At 41.2% G+C, this 13427-nt stretch overlaps 1 protein-coding gene across 3 annotated transcripts in view; it reads left to right on the forward strand.

The window, feature by feature from the left end:
• The first annotated feature begins 824 nt into the window (after positions 1 to 824).
• flna (filamin A, alpha (actin binding protein 280)) overlaps positions 825 to 13427 on the forward strand; it is a 61709-nt gene continuing 49106 nt past the window's right edge. For all 3 annotated transcript variants that reach the window (XM_044039303.1, XM_044039305.1, XM_044039304.1), the window contains exons 1-2: positions 825 to 935; positions 10127 to 10598. In XM_044039303.1, coding sequence (XP_043895238.1) covers positions 10229 to 10598 — 370 coding nt within the window. In that variant the 5' untranslated portion in view covers positions 825 to 935; positions 10127 to 10228. The remainder of the gene's footprint in view (positions 936 to 10126; positions 10599 to 13427) is intronic.

Genomic DNA, 13427 nt, shown 5'->3' on the forward strand with positions numbered 1-13427 from the left:
CAGCGTTAATTGGAGCTTCCGGTCTATGGCGCCTTTAATGCTCTTAAAGCAATGACTTCTGTATTTAGTGTATGAAAAGTAAAAATGCCTCATTCCAACTGTGTCCAGTCCAACTTTATTTATAAAGCATTTTAACTGCTGTACATGAGGGAAATATAAAATATAGAAACATAAGACCTAAACAATAAAATACCTCAGCAGCAACACAGGTAAAAACAACAATAACGTCTCTCACTGGGTCCAAAAACCAAAGAGTAAAAGTGTTTTTTAAGGGATTTGTTTTAACCCCTGATCTAAAACATCAGCTGACCAATACATGGACATATGTGTGGAGGGAGAGACAGAGACAGAGACACAGAGACAGAGACACAGAGACACAGAGACCACCCCCAGGTACAGATGAGAAGAAGGTAGGTGCACTTTGTTGGTAAGTGACATCATACCTTTAAAAATCCCTTAGGCGCGGTCATGGCGTCATCCGTTTCTTCAGAGGCAGCACGCACAGACAGAGAGAGAGAGAAAGAAAGAGAGAAAGAGAGAAAGAGAGGAAGAAAGAAAGAAAGAAAGAGAGAAAGAAAGAGCAACACCCCCTGCACCTCTGATGCTTCACCCGTTTACCAATTAAGGCTCTCGCCGCGCGGGACAGAGAGAGAGAGGGAGACGAGCACACGCAGAGGTAAAAAAGAGTAAAAGAGAAAGAGGGACGACCTCTTCTTGTCTGCGCGTCACGCCAACGACCAATAAACCCACTTTCACCCCCGCTGGGACTGCTCGTGGGGAGGGAGGTCCAGGACCTCGGTGCAGCTCACACACACACACACACACACAAACACACACACACACTCACTAACACCCCGGTAACTGCTGCTGCTGCGCGCACTGGAGACGCACCGGAGACGCACCGGAGACGCACCGGACCACAGGCTGCCACACATGTAAGTCCCGCTGGGAGAGTGAGAGGGTGATGCCGCCCGCGTGGACTCTTTCTTCCACGTGTTTTTTTCTTTCTGCTGCTGCGACAGTGTTTGAGATAGTTTGGTGAAAGTGTACTTGGAGCGACAGAGACCGGATTGCCGGCTGGGGGTCCTGCGCCTTTTACGCACCAACACTCAGCAGCAGCAGCAGCAGCAGCATCTTTGTAGAGTTACAGCGAGGGGGCTCCTCACCAAATAAGGTAAAACACGGACACTGACTGCTGCTGCTGCTGCTGCTCTGGAGCTTTTGAGTTTTTTTGGGGGGGGAGTGGGAGTGGGGAGGGAGTGGTGGCCACTTGCGCCCTCCGCCGCCGAGAGCGGGTCTCACATGAGCAGACTCACCTGCTCCATCCAAACTCAGGTGGTTTTCTGACGCAGGACAAGCAGAGAGACATCGAGTTCAATCCTTTATAAACATATTTTTCCCACGGTGCAGTGCAGTTTGCGGCATGTTTGTGTTGAGGTGTTGTTGTTTTTCCTGACAGTAACTAACACGTTTGGAACTTAATGACACAGACTTTTATAGTCGGGATGAGCTGCTGATGTGATCGTCTGTATCTCTGTTGGTCCACTTCCGGTCAAAATCACTGAATCAGAAGGACAAATCTGACTTGTTGTGTAGTTTAATTTACGTTCAATTTAAACAAAAACTGTGTTTGAACTCGTGGTTATGGTTTGGTGGTAAATCCATGAGCAGAACTGTGTCACAAAAACATGAATAATGACTTTATTGGACCAATGTCAGGTGCAGTTTGTAGATCCTGTGTGGCTCAGTATACTCTGATTTCAGGGAGTTAGATTTGTCTGTGTGACATGTTGTGGAATCTTCTGCTGCTGCTGCTTCGATGTTTGACACGTTGTGCATTCACACAGTCGATCTTGGTTGTTTGTGAGAGATTATTTTCTATAATCTCAGTCTGGTCCCTGACCTCTGGCAGAAAACTGGCTCTCACTGAATATTTTATTTTGGTTTTTTTTGACCATCTTCGGTAAAAATCTAGAGATAGTTGGGTGTGAAAATCCCAGTAGATCATCAGTTTCTGGAATACTCAGAGCAGCCCACCAACTATGCTGCATTTAAAGTCACTTTAATCCCATTTCCTCGTCATTCTCATGCTTGGTTTGTCCTTCGGTAGCTCATCTTAACCATGTGTACACGCCTAAATGCACTGGAGTTGCTGCCCTGTGATTGGCTGATGATGAGATACTTGCATGAACCAGCAGTTGAACAGTTGTACCTAATAAAGTGGCTGGAGAGTGTACAGTATAAGGCACTGAGAAACATTCAAATGTGACGTTCATCCCTGTTTCGCCACCAAAACAACATCTTTTTTTAAAAAAAAGTTATTTAGAGTCATTTCATGAAGACACAACACAGCAAAGTTTCTTTTTTTTATCCTAAAATATTATCAAATCTACATATTTGTGTTTTTATACCAAGGTGGGTTATGCTAAAACTGTCTCTAACTGTCTTTCTTACTCGTTACTACCAAATAAGTGTCTTTGCTCAAGGACACACATATAGACTAGCAGAGCCAGGGATTAAACCCACAACCTTCCTGTTGAAAGACAACTCTGAGCCACCGTGGCTCAATTCAAACTCCTCACTTTTTTAATACTTTACTTTTGATACTGAAACGTCCTCAGAGTGAATGAAGGCCTCGCTCTCTGTCTGTCTCTCTGTCTGTCTCTCTCTGTCTGTCGCTCCTCTCAAACCTCATTGCTGTTATGATGGAATAAGTGGAATGTGCCGTGTTTATCCTCTGCATAGATTTAAGCGGCAGGTGATTTCACACTGAGCTCAGAACATTCCTGAAGAGCCTTCATCTAAAACAGTGCGGAGGAAAACTGTGTTTTCAGATGGCAGCCTGTCTGCCTGTCTGCCTGTCTGTCTGTCTGTCTGCCTGCCTGTCTGTCTGTTGGCTGTTCACTGCAGCTCCAGTGACTCTGACTCTGCAGCAGCGTCGAGGGCCAAAAACTGTCCAGACTGAGACTCAGACGACTTATCGCAGCACTGATGGTTTATATAAAGTGTTTTCAGGCCAAAATATTTCCTTTCTTTCTTATCTGCTGTTTTGTTCCGAAACATCCAAACTCCTAAAATAACCAGGGACAAGATTTGGTTTGTTTTAAATTAAATTAGACATATTTTACCAAAACTTTACTTTTATTACCCTTTTTTGGTAACACTTTTTTTACATGATGGTACATTAAAACATGGTGTAATGTGAGATATTATTATATAATACCTTCTTATTTCCACCTTTGTAATAACTATGGTAACACAGTATGGTTAAAAAAAGGAGGAAATATTAAAATAATGTTATTTCTAAAGTAATAGCCTATGATAATTACCATATTATAGAGAGTTGTTTAAAGTTACAAGTTGAAAAACAAATGTTTTCATTGTTATTACCCAGCTATTCCATGTTATTTCTATAATATTGCCTCCTAATTACAAATTATTACCTATATACTGTACTGTACGATTACCATATTGTAATTATATATATAATTAAAGAGTTCTCATTTGTTACTTCATTTAAATTCTTCACTTACAGCAGCAATGTGTAACCTTTAAATCTAAACACATTATTATGTTAAATGAGTTCATACACTCGGCTCCAAGTGACAGTTTTGTTAGTATAGCACATGTTTTTAAATGTTGTGTTGCCTGGCAACATTGCCACACTGCACACAAGAAGTGATTTGTTTATATCTCAAAACAAACACAAGCAATAGCAACAAAAATAAATAAATAAGTGCTACTAAAATAAATGCTTCTTTCAAATAATGTTTTATTGTTTTTATTATTCATGACGTCTAAATAGAGGCAGAATAATAACAACATAAACAGCATAGGTTAGCGATGTGTTTTTTTAAAGTATAGACTCAGATACTGCAGCTTTAAACACAGAAATCAAAGTTGAACATTTTCAGAATAAAGTACGTTGTTGTGTTTTGCATTCACCTAATGTGGCAGTGAAACTGTAAACACACACATTTATTCATAAATCTATATAATCTATAATCTAATATACACATATGACCAAAGGTTGCTTTTTTAAAAATATTTTAATGATATTTTATATTTATAAGCAGGTCAACAGGCACCAAATTGTACAACAAAAACAAAAATGACTTCAATCCACACACACTGCAGCTGTAAGACTTCTTCTTTCTTGACACATGTTGCAGTTTGACTTCTCAAGTATCAAGAGGAGGAAGTGATCCATGCCATGAGAAGAAGAGGGTGAAACTGTCTGCTGCCACTTGTCCTTATTTGACTCTTGTCTTGTCTTGTCCTACTTTCACCCTGACACGCTGTGAATCTCTGCTTCTGACTCTCTGTCTGTCTCTCTGTCTGTCTCTCTGTGTCTCTCTGTCTCCACCGCTGTGTTGCGTGCTTGTGTCAGGTGGTTAGAGACAACAGTGGGTATAACTCACTGAACCAACTTCCTGTGACTGCTCTGGTGTGATGGGTGTGTTGGTGAGAAAACCACAAGTATCAGCCTGAAGAAGATGAAGAAGAAGAAGAAGAAGAAGAAGAAGAGTGAGTGACACTTAACACTTAACCTCATTTAATCTGAGTGTGCACAGTATCATGTCACAGTCTCTCAGCACTCTCTGGTGCATCATCATCATCATCATCATCATCATCATGAAGTTGTTCCGTCACGTCATGCTCATCCTGCTGCTGTCACCTTTGACCCAAGGCCTCACATTTAAGACAGTGAGAAACAAATGGAATGACTTTGATAATATGATTTAACTCAGGATCGTGTCTGAACCTGAGCTCCAGTTTGAAAGCAAATTAAAACACTTGTGTTATTGAAATACACTGAAAAACAATCTTCTTTATGTGCTTTAAATTATAATTCAATTAAATGTAATTGATAGAAATACATCAGTAAGTAGTGTTATAGCTTTTATTCACCTGTAACACAACTTAATATTTAGTTTATTTACTGAGTTTATTCACACAAAAAGTCTGCAGTGTAGTTCAGAACAAGTATTAAAAGAAAGTGTAAAATATAATAAAAACGAGGGGTTCAAAACTAGAGTTTAATTCAGTATTAGATTTACGAGAGGAAATTATGGGATTGTGTCAAAATTCTGCTATAGAATAGAAATACTTTATTCATCCCCAAGGGGAAATTGTTTCAACATAGCAGCAATACAATAATTATAAACATTAAATGTAAAATGTGCAACATGGGAAAAAAATATATAGTGCAATAATAAAAGAATGGCATAAAGGAGTGCAATGGCATCCCGGATTTCATGGAGAGACAATGTTCATTGTACAATTATTATTTTTCTTTTTTATTATTATTTTTTACAGAGTTATTCTAAGTTCAGTTACCTTTAAATAAATGGAGACGGCTGTGAAAACATTTATTTAAATAAAAGACAAAAGACAGTAAACCTTTAATGAATCCACTGGCACTGCAATGATCCAAATTAAATCCAGATTAACAATGTTTAATGTTAACCTTTAATGTTCTAATGACTTTGCTGTTACCTGGTTAAATCATGAATAATAATAAACATTAAAATTATGTCCAGAATAATTCCAGACAAAAGGGGAAAAGAATTAGAGAACCTTTAGAAAATAGACATTAGGAGACGTGACAAGAGAAAAGTGAGAAAACCGCAGTGTCACCTGTGAACACTAGAGGGAGGCAGATGACAAAGCAGAGAGGTCCGTCCCTCAGTGTCCTGGTCCACTGTGTCTCTGTCCCCGCCCTGTGTTTTGTCTCGTGTTTATTTGGTGAATTCCAGTGAAACAATAGACTTTGACTCAGTGACTTTGTCGTGGATCAGAACATGTGTGTGTGTGTGTGTGTGTGTCTCAGTGTGACTGTGTTACATGTTTGTAATCTCAATCCTGCTGCTGCTCTCATATAATCTCCACTGATACTTTAATTGTAAGAAAGAAAAACGGTCTGAATGACACGGCGTGTGGGAGCAGAGTTTACTTGTTTGAATGTTTCTGTAAATGTGTGTGTGTTTGATTCATATTCAGCTCACAGTTGCAGGGTTGTTATGGGGGTGAGGGGCATTCTTCACATTCTCCTTTGACCAGACACACACACACACACACACACACACACAGTGAGCCAAGGCATTCTTGATGACTGCTGGCCACACTGTGGCTCCTGGCACTGAGCTCCTTATTTAGTCAAAAAGCTGCAGAGTCACATCTGTGAGTCTGTGACTTTCTGTCTGTTTTTGCTGCTGCTGCTGCTGCTGCTGCTGCTGCTGCTGCTGCTGCTGCTGCTCAAAGACACAGAAAACACATCAGGAAACATGAACCTGCATCTGTTTCTTGACGTTTGCCTCTCGGATTATTCAGAAGATGGATTTCCTCAAAGAAACAACGAAACAACACGACACACATGCAGCCGTGACGTCACATATTATAATGTCATTATAATTGATTCACTTCCTTCACTTGTGTGTAGTTGGCATGTTCTCCCCCGTGTGTGTGTGGGGTTTAATCCAGGTTCTCCGGTTTCCCCCCACAGTCCAAAAACATGCAGATCTGGTGGGAATTAGGTGAAATTGGACACTCTGAAGTGAGTAAGTGTGAGTGTGGATGGTTGTTTGTCTTTATATGTGCGACGCTGTGATGGTGACGACGCTGTGACGTGACCCCGCCTCTCGCCCTACGTCAGCTGGGATTAGCACCAGTGAGTGAACTTGTTGTGATTGTGTTTCACAGACTGATAAAACTTTATTGTCACTGCACAAATACAATGAATGAAAAAATAGAGATATAAATAGACCAATCCTCTTCTTTCACCTGTCGCCACAGTGGATCGTCTGCTAATCTAATCTATAAAAATAAATCACGCAGAGAACAAACACATTTCATCAGTCGTTAAGTTCCAACTCATCGCCAAGATAAACAACTAAACTCCTAACTTTACAGACACTGATCCATAACATCTCAGCTGGATTATTATAATTCCCTGTATGTGGGATTAGACCAGACATCTTGTCTGCCGATTTATAAACAACGACTCCTGTGAGACCACATCACACCTGTCTCGCTGCTGAGGATTGATGTTAAACTGTTATTGTTGGTTTTTAAAGCTCTTAATGTCTGACCTCTCTGAACCTGGACTTAAAAACTCGAGCTGCCCCAAAACCTTGGAACACTTTACCCATTGAAATGAAATCCGCCCGCACCATTGAACATTTGAAATGACCTTTAAAGACCCACGTCTTCTCTCTGGCCTTCAAAGTCAACTTCTATCTAGGTTTTTATTGTTTTATTATTTGACTGTGTTACTGTCGTGTTTTATACCTTATCGTTATACCACCGTTGTTTTTTAATGTGCTCTAGGAATAAAGTCCTCTCTCCTGAGGCCGTTCCTCTTTCAGATTTAAGGATTACAGTATTCACCACCTCATCCCCGTAGTTTAGCTTCTACAAAACAATTAAAAGAGGTTTCTGACCGACTGAGAGGAACAAGTGAAGGATGTTTCTGAAGGAATCTGCCCATCGTTGCTGCTGCTGCTGCTGCTGCTGCTGCTTCATTAGTAGCATCATATAGTGCATATTTGGTGAGTGATCTCATCCAGCTGTTTGGCCAGTAACAGCAAAGACAAACAGAGGAGGCCGGAGTCTAGACGCTGCACGTCTGGACCATCCAAACTGTAACCTCTTTACAGATAAGGCCTGTAAAGACTCACTGTATATGCGCTGACATTCACACGGCTCAACAAACACAGCTCTGACTCTGTGAGGAGTCACTGATCTGAAAATCCCCGTGGAAGCGTCTCTGTTTCACACTGTGTGTGTGTGTGTGTGTGTGTGTAAGTACCCGAGTCATTAACAGTGACACTGCGGTGAATGGGCGGGGCCTGTGGGCGGGGCCTGTCACCAGGTGATGCAGGATAAATCAGGGCTGGAAATGAGGAAGCATGTTGTCTCATTTTCTTTTTTAAATAAGGCTGTTTGATAAGTCTTTCCTCTTTTGTTAAAGCCCTGGTTTTGACCAGCAGACTTCCTCTCAAGCATGTTGCCATGGTTACCGTCTTCTTTGTTGTGGAAAGTGTTGAGCTACAGGGATCGCGTGGCGTGGAATGATGAATTTTACGTCCAAACAAACACAAAAAGTACCTGGACATACAGCCCATGGACAAGCAGAGGGGGTTGCCAATCAAAATCAAGGTTTGGGTACCCTTGAGCAAGGTGCCCAATCCCCATTGCTCATTGTTAATTGGACACTCCTAAATTGACCTGACCCACGTCAGGAAGAGCAGCCGCTGTAGTGACCCCTCGAGAGGGAGAAGCCAAAAAAAGAGAAACAGCTTCAAAACAAACACTATGAGTTCAATCGATGGTTTGTATTGATGGTAGAGCTGAGCTGATATCATATTATCGCTCTGATACTGGCCAAAATCACTGGATTGAATATTGTGAAAAGAGCTTTTAGCTGTAAATATGATGTAAACACACGCTGTAAAGACGGACGTCCACCACATGACCACCAGTCACATGACCACCAGTCATGTGACTGTGAAGGACGTGAGCGTTACCTCCACACAGTAATATTTCAAACAGGTCGATTATAACGAGAACGAAAATGTCTGATTGATCTGAAAATCTTTGTTTCAGACCAATATCAGTATGAGTGGAAATTCAAGGTCGCGATATCGGCAACAGAATAGTCAAGGCAGTCAAGGCCCCCAAAGCTGAGAGGATGGAGGCGGGGGGCCCTAAGAACAGCTGATAACATTACTTCACAGGAATGTTCATTTTGTGAGAACTCTTTCTAAAATTCAACATGCAGGATCTTGTTATTGCCATAATCCCAAATGACATTATAATCAGAAAACGTACTGATTTTACTTTTCCCTCACTATTATTTATAGCTGTGCTCAGACGTTTGTGAACATTGAAGAGGTGGTTGTGCAGATTTTCTTTTGCAGTGTGGTTGTATGTGGTACTGACACATAGTTAGAGCTGATTCTGTGGCTCATGCCACCAGTGGACTAACTGTGGAACCGCCCTAAGACATGGACGCTTGGCTGCCAGTGGGGGACAAAAACAGATTTAAGCCACTTAACAGAGACTCGCCTAATAAAAAAGTACAAAAATCTACTCCACAATTTCTTTACAGTAAGTTTGCTGCTTGTTCCAACTGTAGATTTTCTGAACTGTTAAAACTCACAGTGCCAAAGCCCATAGAGAAAATTGTCGATTCTTGCATCACAGTGTTGTGGATCCACCGTTGCCTCTGTGAGTGAGCGCCAATGTGTTATTATGTGACTTCAGTGTTTTGAAATACTTAAGTAACATTAACTCACCAAACGAGGCAGCAGGAGACGCTGAACTCCTGTGTCCCTGTGGTTTTCTCTATGGTGCAGCAAATCTTTATTAGTTAAAAATCTGTTTTGTTGCCGTGTCCCCACCATGAGAGCGAGTGTCTGTGTCTGAGACTCAGTGAAGACAACATGTCTTTATCCTTCTTTATACACCTCTTACACTAATTGCAGGTTTTCTCTAATCACAGAGCAGCTCACATTAAATTCAGCTCACAACTCTGAACTCCGGTGTTATATACTGTGAAACTCAGGGTGCAGGTACACGGTGTGTAAACCTGGACGTGGACTAAAAGAGTCATTAATGACATCATTTGGACTAAGTGATGGCACTTTGCACTCTATTGCACCGGTCACTGACACTGACACACTGTGATGGTGTGTGTGCTCTGTGCAGTTATGAAAATATCAATTTAAATGTTTGTTTTTTTTAAGAATTTAATTTAATTTTAATTTTAAAGTTTACTGATTTTTTTCAGTGCCAAATGTGAATATTCCGGTAATAATATTGGATTGTGGACAAACCAAGACCTGTGCAAACATCATCATTTCCTGGTTTGAGAACCATAATGATCAACATTTTTCAACTTTCTTTGTCTTCTATATTTTGTTTTTTAATGTTTTGTTGTGTGTTTGTTCCTGGGAGTGTGTGTGTGTGTGTGTGTGTGTGTACAGTGTACCTATAACTGTTGTACTTGTGTTAACTTTAAAGTTTAAAGTAACGTTGAAGTTATTATAGCTTGGGAAGTCTCCAGGCTCCAAGTCTGCACTCTCATATTCACTCTTGTCCTTTTTCCTTTTCTCTCACACAGTCAAAGTGAAAAGAGAGAGAGAGGGCGCGGCCAAGCAAAGCTGAGCAGACTCCACCCAGAAAAAAAAATCCAGCGAACCAAGACTCAGCCGAGACCATAAAAATGAGTGGTTCCCACCCCCGGCTCCACCAGAGCGCCTCGCCCGCTCCCAACGCTCTCTCCTCGGACAAGGACGCCGAAATGCCCGCCACGGAGAAGGACCTGGCCGAGGACGCGCCGTGGAAGAAGATCCAGGAGAACACCTTCACCCGCTGGTGCAACGAGCATCTGAAATGTGTCAACAAGCGCATCGGCAGCTTGCAGACGGACCTGGGCGACGGGCTGCGGCTCATCGGGCTCCTGGAGGTGCTGTCCCAGAAGAAGATGTTCCGAAAGTACAACCAGAGGCCCACCTTCCGCCAGATGCAGCTGGAGAACGTGTCGGTGGCGCTGGAGTTCCTGGACAAGGAGAACATCAAGCTGGTGTCCATAGGTGGGTCTCACACACACACACACACACACACTGCAAAACCAGAACCAGAACCAGAGATGAAGTTTGATGAATGGTTTCCACAAACCTTCACCTTCATTCAGGTTGTGTCTCCACTGTTAACTTTGAGTCATGAAAGTAGTTGAAAGTGTATAATTGTGTCTTTCTTTTGTTTGCGATTAACCCGAACTACTGATATTGTGATATAATCTTTGAAATTAGCTAAAAATATAGAATTGTGACTTTCTTTTGATCAACCCTAACGACTGATATTGTGACGTCAATTGCAATATAATCTTTTAAAAGTCGGCTTTAGTTCAATATTCATCATTTAATAGTTAAAAAAAACATTACCACACCATCAAAAACATTAAAGGACCAGTGAGGTGGATTTAATGGCCTCTAGGGGTGAAGCTGTGTATTGCAACTAACTGAATCCTGGTACAGTGTGGCCATCTTAAAATGATTAAATGATGATTCAATTAGAGCTGAAGAATAAATTGAGATTTTATCCAAATCGCAATATGGCCCACTGTAATGTTCAGATGGCAGGAGGAGCAATATTTGTTAAAGCCAAAATGTGCGATCAAATTATCACTTTAGATTAATTTTGTCTTGATCTGTACACAACCTATTCTACAATCTGAAGAGAACATCTTTGTTTCTCAGTAATCATTTTAAATATGGTTTTGAGTATAATTATGTAAAATTCATATCGCAATTCCTGTCAAAATAATCGCATTTAGATATTTATTCAAAATTGCTCCGCCCTAATGTTCAGCCCTATGTAGCAGTCTGAATAATTTGATTAAAATATCCAATTTATGTATATTATTTATCATTTTAGCGATGTAATGATACGGTTCAATATTTCCTGTTACAGATTTAAAAGAAGGTGGAGCGTTGTCACATTAGAACCGGTCATATTTATTTATATGTTCACTACTATATGAGAACATAAAGGTCCAGTGTGTAACTTGTAGGAGGGTTTATTGTTAAATTTAATATACTACCCTTCAAATCTCTTTCAGGCAGGGGGCGCTGAAAATTAGCAGTAGCTACAAATGCATTTCTACACGTTTCTGTTAAATAAACACTGACATGTAAATGAAAAAGTCTGTTTGTATTAGTGTATCATAGCTTTTTCCTACTTTAAGCACGACTCTTGCTTTCCAAAGGCTGCCATCTTCTGAAGCAACACCTTTGAATAAGCTCCTTTTTTTGCGTGCTCAGGGCAAGGGCCTTGCCTCTTGCTTTGCAGAGGCCACCATCTTGCACGGCCCTGTTTCTAAAGCAGACAAAACAACCAGTGTAACGAAGAAGAACGACATTCTGTTGCCATGACAAACATAGGCAAGGGTAGGTCGCAATCTGCCATCTCACCATTAGATGTCACTAATTCTTACACATGGTGCCTTTTAAACTGTATACTGTATAAACTGTTGTGTACGTCGTAGAGTCAGAACAGCTCTGTTAATAAATGGCATCCTTTGTGGTTTGCCACTTTGCATAGTTTCCACTTGCTGTTTGAAACAGATTAATTGTTCAGCTGTAGTTGGATGTGATGTGTGCGTGTGTGTGTGCGTGTGTGTGCGTGTGTGTGTGTGTGTGCAGCCTCTGAACAAAGTGAAACATGTCGCTACCCAGTAGGAAAAGAAATAAAGCATCTGTCACGTTGTAAAGAAACATGCTGGAATGTGGAGTTTGCTGTTGTGTAGTGGTGTGAAAATAAGTGAGTGTTTCCAGTGAGAAAGCAGGCGTTTCCCCCCGCGGTGTCCAGGGGAGCTCCGCTTTTGTCTCAGGCTGTCCAGATTTGAGGCGGGTTGTTTTGGGAGGAGGGGGACATGAGTGTGCTGAGGGTGGGCCCCAGGCCCCTTTCTCGTGTTCCCCCTGCCGCCGCCGCCGCCGCCGGAGCCGGGCTGGGCCGCTCCGAGCCAAACTGTGAAGGCTGGGGATTCACTTCAGGCCTAGTAGCACAGGAGAGCTGATCCTGTACTCACAGGAACACAAGGCTATTGTCTGTGCTCATGTCGTGCAGTGGGCTGGGTCTCCCTCTACAGGACTTGGCTCCTGTTTGGTGACATGGACGTGGGTTTTTCTGGGCTTTGCCGACATGCAGCTGCTCTTCTCCTCACAACACTGGACGGATGGTGGTTTTGATAGAGTTGGACTCCTGCGGGTTACAGAATGTTAGAATGTTGTCACGATGAAAAGTTCCAAATCAGTCAATATTGATCATTATTGCAATAGAATGTGAGTTTTTAGTTTTGCTCTTGAGTTACAGACAGAAATCTGAGGTAAAACATTTAATAGTAAGTATATGTTGTGTCACAACATTGCTTAACGTGAAAAAACATTTACCCAATAATTTTGTGCCTGCATGTCGATATTTTAAATAAAAGTAATATGAATGCAAAGTAAGTATTAAATGCATGAAAGATAAACGTTTGGATGGAAAAGATTAGGGCAAATGATCTAAATAAGCAATAATCATCCAGTTATTGTGAACGTAATTGCCTGATTATGGTAGATCATTTGAATGATTATTATTGTTATGGCCAAATCGATCTACTTTTAAAGTGACTCAGTTTGTTTCATGTTGTTTGAGTTGAAACTGAATCAGTGACTTGCACCATCAGATCTTTGTTCTCCACTGACCTGCAGTGAAGCCACAGTCAGAAGTTCACTTGCAAGGTCATTCTCCAATATTTCATCATTAGTAATGATTGTGTTCATCAAGCTTGTGCGTAGATACTGTCTGTTTTGATCATTGGTTTGGGTGTTTTTTTTAAAGCATTAATGCGTTTCAGCTTATTGAACGTGAATGTTTAG

The sequence above is a fragment of the Solea senegalensis genome, linkage group LG11 (assembly GCF_019176455.1).
Source record: "Solea senegalensis isolate Sse05_10M linkage group LG11, IFAPA_SoseM_1, whole genome shotgun sequence".
NCBI classification, from domain to species: Eukaryota; Metazoa; Chordata; class Actinopteri; order Pleuronectiformes; family Soleidae; genus Solea; species Solea senegalensis.